General features: G+C 52.4%; 5 protein-coding genes across 5 annotated transcripts; 1 reads left to right on the top strand and 4 right to left on the bottom strand.

Annotated features, from left to right (window-relative positions):
* Nucleotides 1–313: 313 nt before the first annotated feature.
* On the bottom strand, nt 314–1,261 carry NCU07439 (hypothetical protein). The gene is made up of 2 exons (XM_959533.3): nt 857–1,261; nt 314–774 (listed from the first exon to the last, which is right to left on the bottom strand). Exons 1-2 carry the CDS (start codon nt 926–928, stop codon nt 613–615), a joined length of 234 nt encoding a protein of 77 aa, XP_964626.1. The 5' UTR covers nt 929–1,261; the 3' UTR covers nt 314–612.
* A 48-nt stretch (nt 1,262–1,309) lies between these two features.
* Nucleotides 1,310–4,699, top strand: mus-38 (mutagen sensitive-38). The gene is made up of 2 exons (XM_959534.3): nt 1,310–1,538; nt 1,612–4,699. Exons 1-2 carry the CDS (start codon nt 1,491–1,493, stop codon nt 4,444–4,446), a joined length of 2,883 nt encoding a protein of 960 aa, XP_964627.3. The 5' UTR covers nt 1,310–1,490; the 3' UTR covers nt 4,447–4,699.
* A 5-nt stretch (nt 4,700–4,704) lies between these two features.
* Nucleotides 4,705–5,737, bottom strand: NCU07441 (hypothetical protein). The gene is made up of 2 exons (XM_959535.2): nt 5,382–5,737; nt 4,705–5,272 (listed from the first exon to the last, which is right to left on the bottom strand). The coding sequence occupies exons 1-2, from the start codon at nt 5,400–5,402 to the stop codon at nt 5,054–5,056; spliced, it is 240 nt and encodes a 79-aa protein (XP_964628.2). The 5' UTR covers nt 5,403–5,737; the 3' UTR covers nt 4,705–5,053.
* A 2,352-nt stretch (nt 5,738–8,089) lies between these two features.
* On the bottom strand, nt 8,090–10,586 carry NCU07442 (betaine aldehyde dehydrogenase). Its single transcript, XM_959536.3, has 3 exons — nt 10,355–10,586; nt 9,523–10,271; nt 8,090–9,454 (listed from the first exon to the last, which is right to left on the bottom strand). Exons 1-3 carry the CDS (start codon nt 10,414–10,416, stop codon nt 8,445–8,447), a joined length of 1,821 nt encoding a protein of 606 aa, XP_964629.3. The 5' UTR covers nt 10,417–10,586; the 3' UTR covers nt 8,090–8,444.
* Nucleotides 10,587–11,218: 632 nt separating this feature from the next.
* NCU07443 (phospholipid-translocating P-type ATPase domain-containing protein) lies at nt 11,219–17,476 on the bottom strand. Its single transcript, XM_959537.2, has 3 exons — nt 16,284–17,476; nt 12,943–16,118; nt 11,219–12,883 (listed from the first exon to the last, which is right to left on the bottom strand). The coding sequence occupies exons 1-3, from the start codon at nt 16,761–16,763 to the stop codon at nt 11,851–11,853; spliced, it is 4,689 nt and encodes a 1,562-aa protein (XP_964630.1). The 5' UTR covers nt 16,764–17,476; the 3' UTR covers nt 11,219–11,850.
* Nucleotides 17,477–18,423: the final 947 nt, after the last annotated feature.

The following is an 18,423-nucleotide window of genomic DNA, read 5'->3' as shown; positions in this document are numbered from 1 at the left end:
AGGATGGCAACGAAACCCCAGCAAGCCACAATGACCAATTTCCGACGGGAAGCGACCAACTTGTGGACATGAACCAGATAGCGTCATGACATTGTGCCGGGGGTGGATAGGGCGTCAATTGTCCGTGTCCACTAACAGTGGGTACCTATCCCTCAACTGAACCCCTCCACTATTCCCGCCCGCCGCTTGCACAGCCGACCTTTCGCTTGCCCGCCGTGATGATGGATGTCCAACGAGACGGTTCCTCCGAGAGCTGGGTGTTTGAGGGACATGTTGAAACTGGCAATGACAACAACTTCCATGTGCATTTGGAGGTTATATGGCTCAGGTTGATATAGGATGAAAGTAGTGTAGGTATGTACGAACATGGGATGACATGAAAGTACCTACCTACCTTCACATGCTAACATTGCTCCCATTTGAGACAACTTTCGAGGACCAGACCCCTCTCATTTGGGCGCAATTCCACCACCAAAGTCACTTTAGGCTCCAACAGGACTGATCCATCAGAGTAATTGTCAAAACAGTTCAATTATGTTATGTGTATGTGTGTGTATCATTCAGTCATTGCAATCATTCCATCCATTCCCCTGTTTGTCCGAGTCCATATCTTTACTTGTTGAGCGTCTCGGCCTTGGCCCTGCGCTCCTCCTTGGTGCCCTCCTCGCCGCCGATGTTCTGCGAGATGGCGGGACCGGGCATGGCCTTTGACGCCTGCTCGAACGTGGCCTTGGCACTATCAGCGAGCTTGTTGAGGGGGTTGTTGGGGTTCTTCTATTTGTTTGGCCAAAGAGTCAGTTTTCTGTTTTCTGTGATTCACACAAGGCACCAGACTAGGGAGGAAATGGTAACGTACTTGCTCGTCCTTCTGGGTGTCGTGGGGAAGAATGTTGACTTCCTTCTTGCTGAGATCGTCGCCGCCGGCCATTGTGATGGTCTTGATGTTATGACTTGTCTTGATGGTTCGTGAGGAGTGGGTCGTAGTGAGACAACTGAGAGGAGTCTTGATCAACTTTTTCGATATCGTCTTGCAGGAAGATGGGTAAGGTGTAGAAGTGGAAGGTTTTGAAGGTCGAGAAGGGTCTCTTTTATAAAAGAAAACGATGGATGAGCAAAAGGGAATAAATAGGAAGAAACCTGTAGTCGTCGTACCACGTACAAGGGGCCTAAAAGAGAGGGTGTAAGACAATGACGTCGCCTGGGGGTGGTCACGCGTCGTTTACTAGTGTAGGTATGCGGCGGCAGGCACACTGAATGACAGCTGCTAAAACCTCCCACGAACAGCGCATCAAACCGACAAGACGGAGCATTGGATCTTGACTCCGACTGGAGGGAACCACTCAGGGACCGCCATTAGTACATACATACAACACACATGATACCGTGATACCGTCCCGGGCGCTACTATCATCCCAGCTTTTCTCCATCATGATCCTCGACTCGGACTGATAGAGACTCACTAACACTGCACTGCCCCTGCCCCGCATGTCATGTCGGCCTCCAGTGCCCCGCAACCCGTGAAGCTCTCACTTCCTCTTGTGCGTCCATACCTAAATCATTTAATACTGTTGGCTTGTGTTCATCTAGACTGATACCCCAAAACAAACACAGGTCTACCAACAGAAACTGTTTGAAGAGCTTCGTAAAGAAGATGAGCTTGTCATTCTCGCCCGAGGCCTCGGTCTCATGCGCCTCATCACCAACCTGCTTCACTCGTATGATGCCGCAGGAAACAACCTGATTGTGGTTGTCAACGCTGAAGACAGGGAGAATGCCTGGATTGGTGAGGCCCTGGCCGAGCATGCCGCTATCAGCATGTCTCCCAAGGCCAGGGGCTTGACCGTCGTCAACACGGACTTTACCAGTGTCGGGACAAGAGAGAAGATGTATGCCCAGGGCGGCATCTTTAGCATCACGTCGCGCATCTTGGTCGTCGACTTGTTGACAAACCTCCTGAACCCGGAGACCATCACGGGCATGCTTGTCCTCCATGCGGATCGCATAGTTGCCACTTCGCTCGAGGCCTTCATTTTCAGGATATACCGCCAAAAGAACAAGGTTGGCTTTCTCAAGGCCTTTTCAGATAACCCGGATCCTTTTACGGTAGGCTTTTCGCCACTGGCTACCATGATGAGAAATATGTTTCTCCGAAAGGCTTCACTCTGGCCTCGGTTTCATGTCCAGGTTGCCCAATCCTTGGAGGGAAAGAAGAAGGCAGAAGTCATCGAGTTGGAAGTTCCCATGACCGACTCCATGAGAGAGATCCAAACTGCCATCATGGAATGTGTCGAGATCAGCATTCATGAGCTCAAAAAGGAGAACACCGGGCTGGAAATGGAAGACTGGAACCTGGACAGTGCTCTGACCAGGAACTTTGATCGTATGGTACGGAGACAGCTGGAGCCAAACTGGCATAGAGTCAGCTGGAAAACCAAGCAGATTGCTGGCGATCTGACAGTTCTTCGTGGTATGCTCCAGTCTCTCCTCGCCCTCGACGCCGTGTCATTCTTGCAACAGTTGGACACCATTCATGCGGCACATAAGCCTGCTCCTGGGACTACCCGGCAGACAGAGTCCCCTTGGCTGTTCTCTGACGCGGCTCAAACCATCTTCGAGACTGCACGACAACGAGTCTATTCTAGCAAGCAAAAGGCGGGTCCAAACTCAACCATCGAGTCACTGAAGCCTGTCTTGGAAGAACAGCCAAAGTGGGCTGTCCTTGCAGATGTCCTGGAGGAAATTGACAGAGATCTTTACTTTGAACCAGCTGTTCGCGATGATTCCAACGGGACCATCCTGGTCATGTGTGCAGACACAGACACATGTCGTCAGCTACGCGACTATCTACAAACAATGCACATCCGGCCTCGAACGGCAAAGAAGGTGGAAGAGGTATATGACCCTGAAGAGGACAGACCATCGGGTGCCTTCCTAATGAGGCGAAAGCTACGAAACTATCTCAACTGGAAACGAGAATTCGCCCAAGTCAACGCCACCCTTTTCTCCGAGAACCAAAAGGCCCTCAGCGGCGCCGTCGACCCACGACTCCCCCAGGCTAGAGGCCGAGGAGGAGCGCCAGCAAACAAACGGCGCCGAGTCCGCGGCGGTGGTGGTGGTGTCGGAAGCAACCCCAGCCGCCATGAGAACGGCAGCATCGTCCAACACTTTGAAAAGCCCAACGAAGTAGCTGACCTAATGTCCGAGATCCAAATTACCGAAGACGACGCAGGCGGCCAAGCAGCCGAAGAAATCATCACTTTTGCCACAGCCGACCCGCTCGAGGACATGGACGATTACTACCAACTCTACGATATGCAAGACCTAGTAGTCATCCACGCCTACGAGGGCGACCAAGACGAGCACGTCCTCGAAGAGGTAAAGCCCAAATACATCATCATGTACGAGCCCGACGCCTCCTTTATCCGGCGCGTTGAGGTCTACCGCTCCTCGCACAACGACCGCAACGTGCGCGTCTACTTTTTGTACTACGGCGGCTCCGTCGAAGAGCAGCGGTACCTCTCGTCGGTGCGTCGCGAGAAGGACGCCTTTACGAAACTCATCAGAGAGCGAGCCTCCATGTCCATCGTCATGACGACCGACTCCCACGGGGTCGAGGACCCCGAGTCCGCTTTTCTACGAACCATCAACACCCGCATCGCCGGCGGCGGCAAGCTCGCCAAAGCGACGGCCCAGCCACCGCGCGTAGTCGTCGACGTGCGCGAGTTCCGCTCCTCTTTGCCTTCCCTCTTGCACGGCCGCTCCATGGTCATCGTCCCCTGCATGCTCACCGTAGGCGACTACATCTTGTCTCCCAACATCTGCGTCGAGCGCAAGTCCGTCTCCGACCTAATTTCCTCGTTTAAGGACGGCCGGCTATACGCCCAATGCGAGACCATGTTCCAGCACTACAGGAACCCGATGCTCTTGATCGAGTTCGACCAGAACAAGTCCTTCACGCTGGAACCTTTTGCCGACTTGTCGGGTAGTTTGCGCAGCGTCAACCCGGAAAACGCGGGGGCCAACGACTTGCAGTCCAAAATCGTGCTGCTCACGCTCGCGTTCCCGAAACTGCGCATCATCTGGTCGTCGTCCCCTTACGAGACGGCAGAAATCTTTGAGCGGCTGAAGGCGCTCGAGGAAGAACCGGATCCCGTCGCGGCTGTCAGGGCGGGGTTGGGGGAAGGAGAAAGTCCCGAGGATGGGGTGAATGAGGGCAAGGGGGCGGTGAATGGGGGTAGTACGTTCAATATGGAGGCGCAGGAGATGTTGGGTAAAGTCCCGGGCGTGACGCCGAAGAATATCAGGAATATTACTGCCGAGGCGGAGAATGTGAGGGAGGTTGCGAATATGGAGGTGGAGGAGCTGGGCAGACTGGTGGGGAGGGAGGCGGCGGGGAAGATTGTCGAGTTTTTCAAAAAGGATGTTTTGGAGGATTACAGTGGGTGAGGACGAATGTGTATGTTGATGTGTGAGGGAACCAAGGCCGTTTGGTAGAAAGATATGTGTCTTAAGACTTTGGTATACAGTAAGCTAGAGTAGAGAAGACCGATTTGCGCAGAAAAGCCTGTGGTCTAGGTTTATTCGGGACAACAAAATCAAGCCAGTTGTATTTCCTCATCTTTTCCACATGTCATGAGTAAATCAAAGAATAAATAGATCAGAAGTGATGTTCAATAACGGATACATTCCTACCACCACCAACCTCCTTCCTTCATCAAGATATTATCAACCGAATGCAAAGCGCAAAGGGGGGTATAGGGTATCTTTATCATCTCGTACTAATCGTATATCCTCCATAACTCATTACCGCATTAACTTGCTTCATCGCCATCGTCGGACGCCGTAAAAAAAACCTATTCGCAAGAAACAAAAAAAAAAAAAAAAAAAAAAAAAACCATTAACCGCATGCCCTTTTCAAATCTCAACTGGGTATCATCCGTCTCCTCCATCATCCCCTCGTTATCCCCTAATCATCCCCCTCGTCATCTCCCCTCGCCATCCCCTAGTCATCTCGCCAGGCAGGTAGGTCGACAAGTAAGTGGCGATCGATGACTTAAATAGCCGCAGTCCCCCCAGCATGTCTCCGTCTACCCATCCCACCGCTCCGCCTCCTCATACGGCCCTTACGACTACCGCAGTAGTTGCACGTCAAAAAGCCGACAATCACGTCGATCACGCCAATGACGCCGTTGATGATGGCCATGAGGATGGAGCCGATGCCGTTGACGACGCCCATGATGGCGCGGCCGATGGTGCGGAAGACGCTTTGGATCTGTCGCTCGCGCGTTTTGTGTGTGTCAGCATTGATGTGTAGTTTGGTGGGAGAGGGAGGGAGGGGGGAGAAACTGGTGGGGGAAAACTGGTGGGGGGAAGAAACATACGCAAGATACGACGGCGCCCATTTTGTTTTTTTTTGGATCTGGTTCTTTGTTTTTATAGATGTTTTTTTGGTTGGAATGTTGTTTGTTTGTTTGTTTGTTTGTTTGTTTGTAGGTTGGTTGTTGTGGTATTGGATATGATGCTTCGAGGTCGAAGTCTTTCTTTCTTTCTTTCGCAAGATGGATGCTTATTGATTTGATGATGAGGATATAGAAAGGATGGATGAATCACCGTTGGAGGAAAGGGAAGGGGTGGGTGGGTGTGATTATATATGTGTGTGTGTGATTGTTCAGTTCGTCTGGTCTGGTCTTGCAACAAGGCATCCAGTCATTTTCCATTGCGACTGAACATTCGTCACTTCCCTTTTTTTTTTTTTTTTGGTTTCCTGTTTGTAGAATTCATCATCCCACTGCCCATTCACCATTACTTACCCGCTCGCCCAGGTACTATACGTATTGCGTACATCCATGCAAGGCATACACTACTTTCTGCATGCCTGGTGTGTGTCAAGTCAAGGCAAGTGTCCTTGTGTGTGTGTGTGTGTGTGTGTGTGTGCAGTTCATCTGGGGGAAAAAAAGTGCCTGTGACGTCACAGGGCGGCAGGCGGCTGGTAGGTACCAGTACCAGTCCCGATGGTACCTTTTGTTTGTTCTCTCACCTTGTTTAATTTCTATTGCTTTTTTTCGGCACCTGCCATTCATTCACATTCCTGTCCAGTCCCATTCGTCCCATTCATCTGATCCCATTCGTTCCAACAACCCCCGACCAGGTAACCAACGGCGCAACGGAGAGCGCCGAAACGTACATTACCCCCGAAGCTAGTGTACCTAGTAGCCATGTGTGCCTTGGATATTTTTTTCCGCTATGTACACTATAAAAAGTTTTACGCCGAGCACTGATGTCGTTAGCCGTTACAGACAGGTCAAGGTCTGGGCTGACGGGAGGAAAAAAAAAAGAAAGAGATAAGACCAGCTCTTTCGAGAAATAGATCGACTCCCTCAGTCAGTCCCCATCCCATGTCCCATGTCCCGTCCTGTGTGTGCGTGGCCAAGCGACCTTCGGACCGCACGTTGCCTGTCAACCATGACGGATGCTTGGTTGGTTGGCCTTTACCAGAGGGTGTGTGGTTAATCTTGGTTTGTGAGAGGCCTACGATATCAACCGCATTACCTAGTCACGGCACTCGTTTATGGTCCGTCACGCGACGAGGTGATGAAAGATTCGAGATGATCGTCTTCGGGTTACATGTGGCTACGTAGTGGCTTGCCTCTTTCCCATCGTCGAGTGGTGATTAGCATGAGGACTGGACGGAGGGAGGTCAAAGATGTAATGCCACATGTGGCTTGACGTCTTCTTTTTTTCCCTTCTCTACCTCTACACTAGAGTCGGCTCCCTCCATCCGTCCAAACTAACAACTTGAACCTGATAAGTCGTCGTCGTCGGGTCATGGACCGATGAGAGGCGAAACTCGCCCTTTCTCCGACGCGGCACTCATTCATCGCTCATCATTGTTTTGTGGCTTTCCTTTCTCATCCTTTTTGGTCCGTCTGCAACTAACCTCACCCGATATCCTCAACTCCAAACCTTGTACATACTGGTGAACTACCTATCCCGTCACACCTCCTTGAGAGCATGCCAGACCTCAATTCCTTGGCACATGGCACACTAGCCAATTTTTTCTCCGTCTGTCTCGCGTCAGTCCAAAGAGAGAGAGGGAAAAAAAAAGGGTCATTCCGCCATAGATGGTATTTCTTGAAAGAAGAAATCCCCAAAAGAAACAAGGGTCGCAGCTACAAGGTTAGGTACTAGGTATTCAGAGCGGATCGATGTACCCTTACGTCATAGGCGTTCTCCACTTATGTATGCACGACAAACGAAACGAACGGGCTAGGGGTCGACTCGTCAGAAAGCGCTAGTGTCAGTTACGAAATTTACCGTCAGGGTAATGAAAAAATGCCATCACTGACAGCACGTAATTTCAAGCATAACTATCTTTTCCCTTGTCAGGGCGCACAAGCTTACCGCAATCGCTAAGGAGCGGATAAGGAGGGGGTGGTGCACGGACTTGAGCACGATCCCTGTACGGTCAGTCAGACTCTGTATCGTAAGGGAAATGAAAGAATGCCATTTATACCGTTCCTATCGACCACTAGAACGGGCAGAATGGTTGCACGCATGGCGTGTGGATCCCTTCCGCACTTCCCTTCCCTTGGCTTGGCTTGGCTTGGCTTGGCCGAAAGAGAGACGAGAACCATCCTTTGATAATTGATACATATTGAGTGACACCCGACGTACCCTCCAGTCCCCCGTGCTGTTGACAGTTCAACAGTAGTAAGTACTCTTTCACTTGTTTGCCGTGATTACCTAAATAAATCTATATCATATAGACTAGAGCTTAGGTTGTTTTCTATGTTGTGTACACTATCTAGTAGAAGATATCGGTGGATTCAGTCGGGCGATTCTGAATTCGGAAGACATCCAATAGACAAGAAAACATTAGTCCGTCATCAATCAATCATCCCGCATGGCCAAGAATCCCTTCATTCCGCGGGGAATAAACTGATAAACAAGCTTTTAACTGGAGCCTTTTTGCTGGAGACAGACGTTGGGGCCTTCAAGGGCGGATACCTAGGTACTGTACTCTTTCATTCATTCTTTTCTTTTTTTGTAGTGTAGTGTATACTACCTAACACATGGAGACATGGGTAGCCATATGATGTGATGTCAATATTTCCATTGATTATTCAAGGGTCTTCTTGTCTTGATATCTGAAACTGACTGACACCATGACTCATCAACGCAATTCAGGGTCCAGTTCCATGGATTCCAACATCACATCATACTGCCAATGTTATTCTTGGCTCGTCTTATGCATTAGGTATTATTGACTACCGTATCATCCTCTTCTCTTCATCCCAACGGGAAGAAGATCTACGGTATATGCATATACCGGGCCGTTGACCCGTTGTCTGTTGTCCGCAGCGGAACCACTCCCGTCTAGAGATAATCCAAGTATAGCATCACCAACGTCTGCCCTTCCACCTCCAACATATCGACATCCGATCCTAGCTATTACTCAAAATCCCCACCACCCCACCCACCTTCCTCCCCAAGCCCATCCCATACCCAACCTCCACCACGCCCCTTGCAAACCTCCAGCTCCGCTCCTGATCAGGAACCGGATACTGCATCGGCCGCGGTATCGCCGTCCTCACACCCAGCCAACCAAACCGATCCTCACAAACCGCCTTGATATTACACAACCCCCGCAGTCCTTCCTCGCCCGCAAACCTTCCATATCCCGACCCCGCCACGCCTCCAAAGGGAAGCTGCACCGCATACGTAGCTCCGAAATCGTTGACGGCTACCATACCCGCCTTCAACCCCCTGACCACCTCGTGCAGCGTGGAATCCCATTCCGATCCGAACACGGAGCTGCCCAAGCCAAAGTCGGGCGCGTTGGCTACGGCGAGGATGTCTTCTGCCGAGGACGAAGCGGCGCGCATCACCACCATAATGGGCCCGAAGCACTCTTCTTGCGCGATAGCCATGTCCGGCGTAACGTCTACGAGAAGGGTAGGCACGAAGTAATGACCGCTTGGGTATTCAGGGTGTGCGTACCGCTTGCCGCCGGCCAGGAGTCTAGCGCCTTGTTTAACGGCGTCAGCGACCAGTCCTTCGAGACGAGCAAAAGCGTTATCCGAGATCATGGCGCCCACATCAGCGGTGGGACCCAGACGAAGAGCGCGCACGCGCGGGGTGAGCATGGAGAGGAGGGTGTCGTAGTGTTGGGGGGCGACGACGATGCGCTCGATGCCGATGCAGTTCTGCCCGGAGGCTTGGAACGTGCCGCGCATGAGCGTGTTGACGATGCGAGGGAGGTCGGACTTGGGGGCCGAGGCGAGGATGATGGAGGCGTCTTTGCCGCCGAGCTCGGCGAGAACGGGAATGAGGGCCTTGGAAGCCGATTCGGCGACTTTCTTGCAGACGGGCTGGGAGCCGATGAAAGTGATGTGGCTGATTTTGGGATGAGAGGTGATGTGGTTGGCCGTTTGGGGCCAGCAGACTACGGTTTCTGTGCGGAACAGGTTTGTTAGCAAGGGCCAAGGTAAGCTGTAGGAACAAGAGACCAGTGATACGTACGAACAAGCGCAGGATTATGACCATGCGCAACCAACGCGCCCCTGATCACACTCGTAAACCACTGCGAGCTCCAAGCCGTCTGCTCCGATACCTTGACTACAATACCGTTGCCCGCAAACAGCGCGCTAATCACCGGTCCGATCAAGTTGTGAAACGGGTAGTTCCAGCTCACCAGCGCAGCAACCACGCCCAGCGGCTCGTAGTGCACCGTGTTCCTCTTATACGCCATCAACAGGTTCGTAGGCCTCGACTCCGGGCGCAGCGCCTTCTCGCCATGCTTGATAGTCCACTGCAGCTTCTCGGCCGTAACGAGGATCTCGCCCAGCTGAGCGTCTACCATGGTCTTGCCGCTGTCGAGACAGGCCACCCTGCAGATCTCCTCCTGGTTGTCGAGCACGTATTGAAGCAGTGACCGGAGGACGGCGCGGCGCTGGCGGAAGGTGGTCTTGGCCCATTCGACCTGGGCGGCGTGGGCTTGGTCGATAGCGCGGTCGATGCCTTCGGGGGTCGAGGGGTTGACGAAGCCGAGGAATTGGCCGGTGGCAGGGGCGTAGCATTGGATCGCTGAGGTACCCGAGGCTTTGATCGAGGGGTTTTCAAGGATGTTCTCCTCCTTGGGGAAGTTGGCGGGAGGAATCGTGTAGCGGATCGGCTGGTCTTCGCGGCTCGCCATGTACCAGACGGCCAGCGCGGCGAGGGCTGACCAGACGAGAGCCCATGATGATTCGGGAATGTAGCTTCCTACTACCCTGTTGTGGTGGGCTTGTCAGTAAGGTTATGAGCGTACCGGAAAGGTGTAGGAGGGAAAAGGCAGAGTGTATTATGCACGTACGGTGTATCCTCCAAAGCGGTCCGGAGCTGCACGAGCAGACTCCTAGGTATCTCCGCCGCCATTGTTGCGCTGAGTGAGCTTGGAGAAGCCAAGGGCAGACCACCCAAGAACTTGACAGCAGGGCTATGCCTCAACAAGTCTTGCAACGGTAATTGTCTAGCGTAGGAGAAGCTCAAATAGTCGAGAAAAAGAAAAGTTCCAGGGGTAAGCTACTTATTGGGGGAGCTGTTCCGTCAAGCGCGTGTTCGTGAGCTGATGCAGGCACACCCCACATATATGGTGCCACCCGGCAGGCAATGCTTGTGAGTGCCAGCCACAAGGGTTCTCTTTTCCCCGACCCCTTTTCTCGACGTAACTCAGAAGGAGTAGTCATACAGGACGAGTAAACAATCGAGGGCCAAGGCTAGTCTCATTTATGATGTGACAGGGAAATCTGGAAAGCTTGTTGAACTACACACGGAATGATGTTCTTGTCTTGTTCAAGAAATCCAGGAATATAAAGCAATACCTATCAACACCGTGCAAGCATTGCGGATTCCTTCCCGTGGGTTCTTTTCGTCTATATCTACTTTATTTTACGGTAGAGCTGCTATACAAAATGATCTGGAACCTTTTCGAAGTTGAGCACATATACTGTATAAACCTAAACTCACGAGCACGAATAGCAAGTTAATCCTGCACCAAACACATATATCCTTCTGAAGTGTGCGAGTCCACGCATTCATTCATCACCACACAACCATCCCATCCCACTGGTATGTCGCTTGCTTTTGCTTTCAACAGAGCCATTCATGAATCCAAAGACCCAAAAAGTAGTTATCAAAACGGTGCGCATGGTGTTAATGAATCATTAGATAATATACACTTTTTACTTTTGCAGATTTGAGTTGTACTTCACTTGGCTTGCTCTTATTTCTTTCTCACCATACTATACTCTCTTCACTCGCTCGCTTGGCTTGCTTGCTTGCTTTCTTGCTCCATTCTCTTCATCTCCTTAACTCGACCCGGCCTTTTCTAGTACTGTGGTGATGATATGTGACAAGAAACAAAGCAGCCATAACCAAAAAAGACCAAACAACAAGTAGTGTAGATTTGTTGATTCGACGGCCGCAAAGAAACAGGACCAAAAAAAAAGCAGCAGTACATACTATCGCAGCAGCAGGTATAAGAACGTAGCAGTAACAGCAGCCTTCAAAACCCTGAGAAAAAACAAGACGGAAATAGATGAAAACCCCCACCATCCCTCCCCAAAGCCGTGTGTGATCCTTCGCACACAGCATGCAGCTACAACAACAACACCACTATCCAGCCAAAAAAGTCATGTGTGCAGGCCATGAAATCATGTCCTTTCCTTCCATTCCCTGCCCTAATCCTCCCGTTCCCTTCGCTTCGAACTTCGTCCCATCTGTTTGTCTCAACTTCGTGGCCATGCATGCACTTCGTTCCTTTGTACTTTATCTCTTCACCTCAAACTCACTTATTCCTCCCTCTAAACGTCATTGTTGACTATCCCGCCTTTCGTCCCTCTTGTCTTCATCCTCTACCCCGGGATGTGGTACCTCATCCTCACTCTGCTTGCTAAACACCGACAAGCCCCTCTTACGCACTGTCGTCAGATTAAACCTCCTTTGCGCCCCTGGCGTAGGCAGATTTTGCGCCGAGTGTGTCGACTCAATCCGACTAAGCCTGGCAGCTGACGTAAAGTCATTCGACTGCTCCAGACTCTGCCTGATGCGCTCGCGATCCATCGACCGACGCAAGCGATCGTACGATGGCCTGGCGCGGTCAATGGACGGGCGTCCACCGCCCATTGGCGGCTCGTCCTCGATCTGGTTGGTGTCAAGCGAGTGCCGCGTGTAGTTGGTCCCGTCACTGCCGTTCTGAGCGCGCGTGTGGTGCGTGTTGACGGATGGCGGATAGATAGGCCGGCGATCCTCGTCGACACTGGCGTAGTGCGTGTGCTTGGAGTGCTTGGACGACTTGGACTTGGCGCGGCTGCTGGACGATTCCGAGGAGCCAGACGAGGTACCCTTAAGGGCTTCGTCCTCAACGGGAGCGACGACGGGCACTTCAATAGCCTTGTATTCGCCGGTGGAGATGCGCTCGCGGATAATGTCGACGTCGTAAGGGAACATTTGCTTCTGGATGCACTTGGTGACAAGGCGGGGCAGCAGGCAGATGGTCGGCGTGATGATGAAGGCCATCCAGAAGGTGAACTCGGCGTAGACCTGGGGAGCGGCCTGGTAGAATTGGCCCGAGTAGCTGGTGGCCGTGTAGATGCCGGTCCAGAAGAAGATGAAGATGTCACTAAGGAAGACAACCAGGAGCATCACCCAATCCCACCTATAAGTGTTCATGAGGATGTACATGTTGATGGTCAACACGGCAGGATGAGCAATGTAGCAACCCAGTCTTGTCCTTTCCTGGACGTCGAGACCGTTTCCAGAGGCAGCAGGGGTGAGGATACAGAAGATGAATGGGATGAAGAAGCTCATGACAGATTGATAGATACCATCAGCCATGTAAGCCCTGGGAATTTGTTAGCGGACACCTTCAACCATATTATTATAGGTGCGAAAAATACTTACCAGAACTTGGTCTGTGTCCACTCAAGCCGTTCAATACCGCGGCGGTAAAGTTGAGGAACGGCCAGGGACACAGTGTCGCTCACGTCCTGATCCAAGACACCCATGAGGATGACAGGAATAGAAGTGAAGAACAGGTTGAACATGAGAATGTAGGTATAGTCGAAAATGTACGAGATGTCGAAGTCGCAAAAGATCTGGAACCAGAAGATGGCCCATGTCCACACCATGTTCTTGTAGAAGAAGTTACTAATCGTCTCCGCCAAGCGACGGTAGGACCAGCGACCGTGGACGAGCACCAAGCGTGTCAGGAATCTGAACTGGCCGATGGCGTAATCAGAAGACATGACAGCCTGGCGACCTTCCTCACCAGCAATACCGACACCGACATCCGCCTCCTGAATCATGGCAACATCGTTGGCACCATCACCGATAGAGAGCGTCATGACGTCCAAGCCGTTCTTGACCATGGAGACGACAGCAGCCTTCTGAGCGGGACTGACACGGCAGCAGAGCACGGACTTGCACTGCTTGCACAGCAACAGGAACTTCTGCTTGAGCGTGTCACTGAGAACCCACCGAAGGGTAAATCCATCAACGACAAGACCGTGAGTAGGCGCGGGCGGTTCGTGGTCCTTCTTGGCCTGCCTGAGCTCCTCGTCGCTGCCGGTCATGCCAAACTTGGCCAAACCCCTGTCGAGTTCTTCTTCGGCAAGGCGAAGGTACTCAGCTTCCTGCTGGACACCAGCCTCGTCCTCGCTAACCTGTAAGCGAACAAGATCCATGTCGTTGTTGAGGAGATTGCAAGAGAAACCGATGTTGATCGCCGTCTCGACCTTGTCACCGGTAAGAACCCAAAGCTTGATACCGGCATTGCCGAGGAGCTCAATGGCATCGGGCACGCCATCCTGGAGACGATCCTCAATGGCAGTACCGCCGAGCAAAGTGAGATCCTGTTCGATTTTGTCGGCAACTTCCTCGAGCTTCTCCTCGCGGTTCTCCAGAGCAGTAGCAGCAACGTCGTGCTCCTTCTTCCATTCGTAGTATTCCTGCTCTGTCAGCTCCTTCTCCGCAATGCAGAGAGTACGAAGACCTTCGACGGCGAACATTTCGAGGTGTTCAGCGGTTTCCCTGCGCAGCTCCTTTTGCTCGCCACGCTTCAAACGGGCGTAAATGATACTGTCGGCACCCTTGCAAAAGAGCTTGATCTTGCCGTCAGGCATTCTGACGATCGCGCTCATTCTCTTTCTGCTGGAGTTGAATTCGATAATGTTGAGAACGGGGTAGTGCATGTCCTTGCCCATGACGTTGACATTAACGCCTCCATCAGACATACCGAGGACGGTGAAGCCCATGTCACGAGCGGTAGCAACCAGAGCGGCCTCGTCCGGAGATTGCGCCTTGAAGATCATTTTGGGAGAATCACCGGGCTGCTTCTCCGCAACGACAGTGTGACAGAGAGCAAGGGCCAACATGAAGTGCTCGTTGGCCTTTTGCTGCTCGGGACCGTTCTTACCAGCCAAATCCTCAACGAAGTCGGGAGCAACGAATGTAAGGTCTTCATCGTGGAGATAGGGGTTGTTGTGAATCTCACGGAGTCCATGGAGAGTGCGTGCCTTGGCCTGCTCAATCTCGTCCTTGATCCTGGCGATCTCAGATTCAATGTCGCCGCCGCCACTTCGCTTGCTCATACCAATCTGCGCTTCGGTAAAGGCTTCTCCGTACGGCTGTCCGTTGATTGTGGCCTTTTTGAACTCCATCACATTCTGCGTCAGGGTACCAGTCTTGTCGGAGAAAATGTACTCAATCTGACCAACGTCATCCGAGATATTCCAGGACTTGGGGATGCAAGGCGCATCGATCGGCTCGTAGTACATGTTGATGTCGCTATAGATGAAATAAGCCTGCAACGTCCGAACGATTTCGAGCGAAATGTAAAGCGAGATCGGCACCAAGTTCTGGAAGACAATAACCGCAGCCCAAAAGGTGATAAATCCCGTGAGACCCGATGTTCCGCCGATAGAGCCCCATTCGAACCAGTAAGAAGAAGCGTCGGTCTTTGCCCAAGCGACACCGTTTGCGATAGCCGCGATAAGACACATGATCAGAAGAATGGTAAAGTTGTAGACGACGTTAATGTTAAGCTCACGGGCAATCCGAGCCCGCTTGCTGGGAGTAACTCCTGCGTTCATCATGATCTTGGTATCGTGGCCGGTGAAGACGACGACGCCAAGAGCCCATTCGGTGTTCCTGAGATTACAGCCACGAAGAAGCATGTTGTCGATGCTAATGGGCTCCGACATTGGAATTGGGTCGCCATCCTCGTCGTTGGGAAGTTCCTGGAGCCACCTGACCGCACCGTTGTACTTGTAGAGGTTGGGCTGAGGAGGCTCGCTTTCGATGATGAACTGCGCACGTTCACAATCACGGGCATGCTTCATGCCACGGCCGCACCGGAGAGCAGAGCGAACCTTTAGGTTGGTTTCACCGTCCAAGTTCTTGGTCTCAACGTAACAGGCGCCGTCCGGGTCTGAAGTTGCCAGAATAATGATATCCGCCGGAATTTCGTCATCGTTGTAGATACGAACAAAATCTCCCACAACCAAACCCTTCCAGGCGTCCTTGGCGAATCTGGCCTTGCCAGAAATGGGAAGGTTGCGGTTGACCAAGTCTCCCTTGATATCTTGCAGAGCGTATTTGTTGTCCACCTGGCGACTCGATCCTTCTCCGGGGAAGTCCATTTCATTCGGCTGATGCGGAAGTGGCGAGGGAACTGGCGTCATCTCAACTTCGTCTCGTACGACATTCAGGGACCGTCTAGCACGCGAGGTTCTCGACTCCATTGACATACGCGGGTCCGGTTCATCGTGCGAGGCCGTGTGGTTCTTGAGAATCGGGTTGTCGTCCTCCTTCTTCCATAGTCCTTCGGTTTTGTGCCACAGAGCACCAAAGAAGCGCGAGTTTGCCTTTTTGAACCTGCGCCATAGAGATACATTGTCCGCCTCGACGTTGACATTCGGAATGCCATGCAATTTGTGGACGGGCGCATTGTTAAGAACATTATCCAAGACGGTTCTTCGGTAGTCTTCGACTGCATCCTTGATAGCCGTGACGCAAATAATAACAATTAGAGGGACGGCGTTAAGTCCAGGGTTGACGCCACCAAATATGGGGAAAATCTAGAAAGACGGTTACGCATCAGCATCAACAACACTAGAGGCTCAGAAGGCATCGCTAGCTCTGGGTCCTGAACAGGGGTGGGCGTAATCGGCAGGGGGCAAGGGGCTCCCAAGGGAGAGCGGATGCAGCGGTGCAGCACAGCGGTGGAGGAGACGGCTACTCACAACTAAAATAACAACGAAAAGGAAAAAAATATTGGCAATGTTGTGGAATTGAAACCACAAGTTTTTGGGGACGAAGGACAGCGGCGTATATTTTGCTGTTCGGATCTTGTTTCGCGGATACTGCTGCGTTGGATGGCCTTCGTCATCCTTGAACTCATCGGCTAATGGCAGGCCACAGAAGATGGTCCTGGGTTCTGAGTGTTGTTCGTCCGCATCATCCTTTCCTGCGTGACCACCGGCGGTGGGCGGCGGCGTGTCGGATTGCCCTGCCGTCGAGTCGGATTTCCCCGAGTGCCCCGAGGCCCTCTTCTTCTCAATGCCCACAGCGTTTCCATGGTTGTTCCTATTCTTCAATGAGAGGCGCTTCAGCCCACTGCTCTTGACGGTGAGTTTGCGTGTGGCCCATCGTGATCGTTGCGTTGCAGTTATTGGTGTCGGTTCAGCGCCCCCTTCGTCTTCGTCTGCTGGTCTGGGAGTCATGATGAGGGAATCGCGGGCAGAGCCCGATCAGCCCGAGCTGTGCGCCAGGATGGCCGAGGTGGCCTATGTTGCTGCTTAGGTCGCCACTGCAAGTTGGAGTAGACTGGAGTTTGCGAAAAGGGCCAATCCGAAGGTTGGCAATGCGATTGATGGCCCGGTGGCAGCACGGCAAAGGGACCTAGTTCGATACTATTCAAGGTAGGCGGGTAGGTAGGTAGGTGATGGAACTCGGATGCAAAGTGACGTTCGGTTTCCGGTATAGGCGGGTCCCGGGGAAGCAAAACTTGTGAACTGAAGAGAATTGCGGATGGAGTTTCGAAGGTAGTGGTTCTTTTTTTTCCGGATATAGCGTCAGGTCGTTGAATGGGCGATAGGCATGAAATCTATGCAACTAGTCGATTCGGACGGAAGATCACGAAAAGAGCGTCGGAGTCGTAAACCAGGAGCGATCTGAGACGGGAGTTCAGGCGCGGCGGCTGGCACGTCCTCGAAGGGGGAGGGGGGGGAGAAAATGGAAAGAGAGCGAAATGTAGTTTCGGCGCCCTTGGACGGTTGGAGAAGAAGGGCGGTGGTTTAGGATTAGGTTATTGGATTCCACTTCCTGGCAGCCCGCGTCACAGCACTCGGCGAGATGATGGGATGCGGTGCATGTGTGAAACTGAAAGAGAGGGTTCAATCAATTGTGAATGTGGAAAGTGTCTGCAACAAGCGACGGGAGGGGAGAATGGATCAGAATCAGTGCTGACGGGAATGAGGCAGCAGCACAGTACTAACAGCACCTACGCAGCATAGCAGCCGACGGGCGGGACCTAGGTAGCGAACAGCGAGTGGTCTCAAGGAACGGGCAACCTACCTACCTAAGGCGGGCACTAGGTAGGTGAGTGAGGTGGTCAGGGCAGCGGGCGGCATGGAGGGCCAGGCACTGGCTCTGTCTGAGCACATGGAGCTGGAGGGACTGGACGGGCGGCGGGCGGGCGGGCAAGACGGGATTGGACTGCGCTGCCTGGGCTCCTTCTAGGGCCCGGGAAAGCCGGGGTTGACTTTTCTGGGGCCAGCAAACCTCAAAGCCAAGAAAATGGAAAGATGGACATGGCAAGAGCCCTGGACCCAGCAACGAACCGGACTTGTTACAGGTGTAACCACTGGTACGAGTCAAATACACGTTCAGACCAGTCACCAAGGGGAGTCCCGGCTGGAAATTTACGGCCCAATGTAGGTACCGCCTACAAGTGGGCTTACAAATATGGAGTCCCGTGCTTGCAAAAACCGGCCGGGCAAAGACTGGAACCTAGAGGTAATGTTCTGCTGCTGCTTCCTGTCTCCATCCAGGGCTGTTGATCAGTGCAGAGTTGCTGCAGGAGAAGATGGAACTCGAGGGCCCATCAGCCAATTATGCTGCATGTTAGTCCGATGCGATCACGGCATGGAACAAAAAGGTAAAAAATACAAAAAAATAACATTCACGACATGATGAAACCATAGTGTAAAAGGCTGAAAACCCATCATACTGCGCACACAATCTGATCCCGCCGTCTCTTGGCAAGGGAACCTTTTTCCACGGGCTTTCTGACTTTCCTTCCTTTCTCCAACGCGGCGAGACACCTTTCCCTGTACCTTTCAGCTTCAAGACCTACCTATGATGCCAAGGGATCTGGAATAC

The sequence above is a fragment of the Neurospora crassa genome, linkage group I (genome assembly GCF_000182925.2).
Source record: "Neurospora crassa OR74A linkage group I, whole genome shotgun sequence".
NCBI lineage: Eukaryota > Fungi > Ascomycota > Sordariomycetes > Sordariales > Sordariaceae > Neurospora > Neurospora crassa.
Note: the sequence above shows the minus strand (reverse complement) of the source record. Positions and strands in the feature narration are given on the sequence as shown.

Excerpts from the sequence above, each read along its gene's own strand:
- NCU07439 (XM_959533.3), bottom strand. The coding sequence starts at position 928 with ATGGCCGGCGGCGACGATCTCAGCAAGAAGGAAGTCAACATTCTTCCC. Across the intron at positions 775-856 it reads ACACCCAGAAGGACGAGCAA|AAGAACCCCAACAACCCCCT; the intron begins GTACGTTACCAT and ends CCAAACAAATAG.
- mus-38 (XM_959534.3), top strand. The coding sequence starts at position 1,491 with ATGTCGGCCTCCAGTGCCCCGCAACCCGTGAAGCTCTCACTTCCTCTT. Across the intron at positions 1,539-1,611 it reads TGAAGCTCTCACTTCCTCTT|GTCTACCAACAGAAACTGTT; the intron begins GTGCGTCCATAC and ends AAACAAACACAG.
- NCU07441 (XM_959535.2), bottom strand. The coding sequence starts at position 5,402 with ATGGGCGCCGTCGTATCTTGC. Across the intron at positions 5,273-5,381 it reads TGGGCGCCGTCGTATCTTGC|ATCCAAAGCGTCTTCCGCAC; the intron begins GTATGTTTCTTC and ends CGCGAGCGACAG.
- NCU07442 (XM_959536.3), bottom strand. The coding sequence starts at position 10,416 with ATGGCGGCGGAGATACCTAGGAGTCTGCTCGTGCAGCTCCGGACCGCT. Across the intron at positions 10,272-10,354 it reads ACCGCTTTGGAGGATACACC|GGTAGTAGGAAGCTACATTC; the intron begins GTACGTGCATAA and ends CCACCACAACAG. Across the intron at positions 9,455-9,522 it reads TCATAATCCTGCGCTTGTTC|AAACCGTAGTCTGCTGGCCC; the intron begins GTACGTATCACT and ends TGTTCCGCACAG.
- NCU07443 (XM_959537.2), bottom strand. The coding sequence starts at position 16,763 with ATGACTCCCAGACCAGCAGACGAAGACGAAGGGGGCGCTGAACCGACA. Across the intron at positions 16,119-16,283 it reads TTTTCGTTGTTATTTTAGTT|ATTTTCCCCATATTTGGTGG; the intron begins GTGAGTAGCCGT and ends CCGTCTTTCTAG. Across the intron at positions 12,884-12,942 it reads TGGACACAGACCAAGTTCTG|GGCTTACATGGCTGATGGTA; the intron begins GTAAGTATTTTT and ends ACAAATTCCCAG.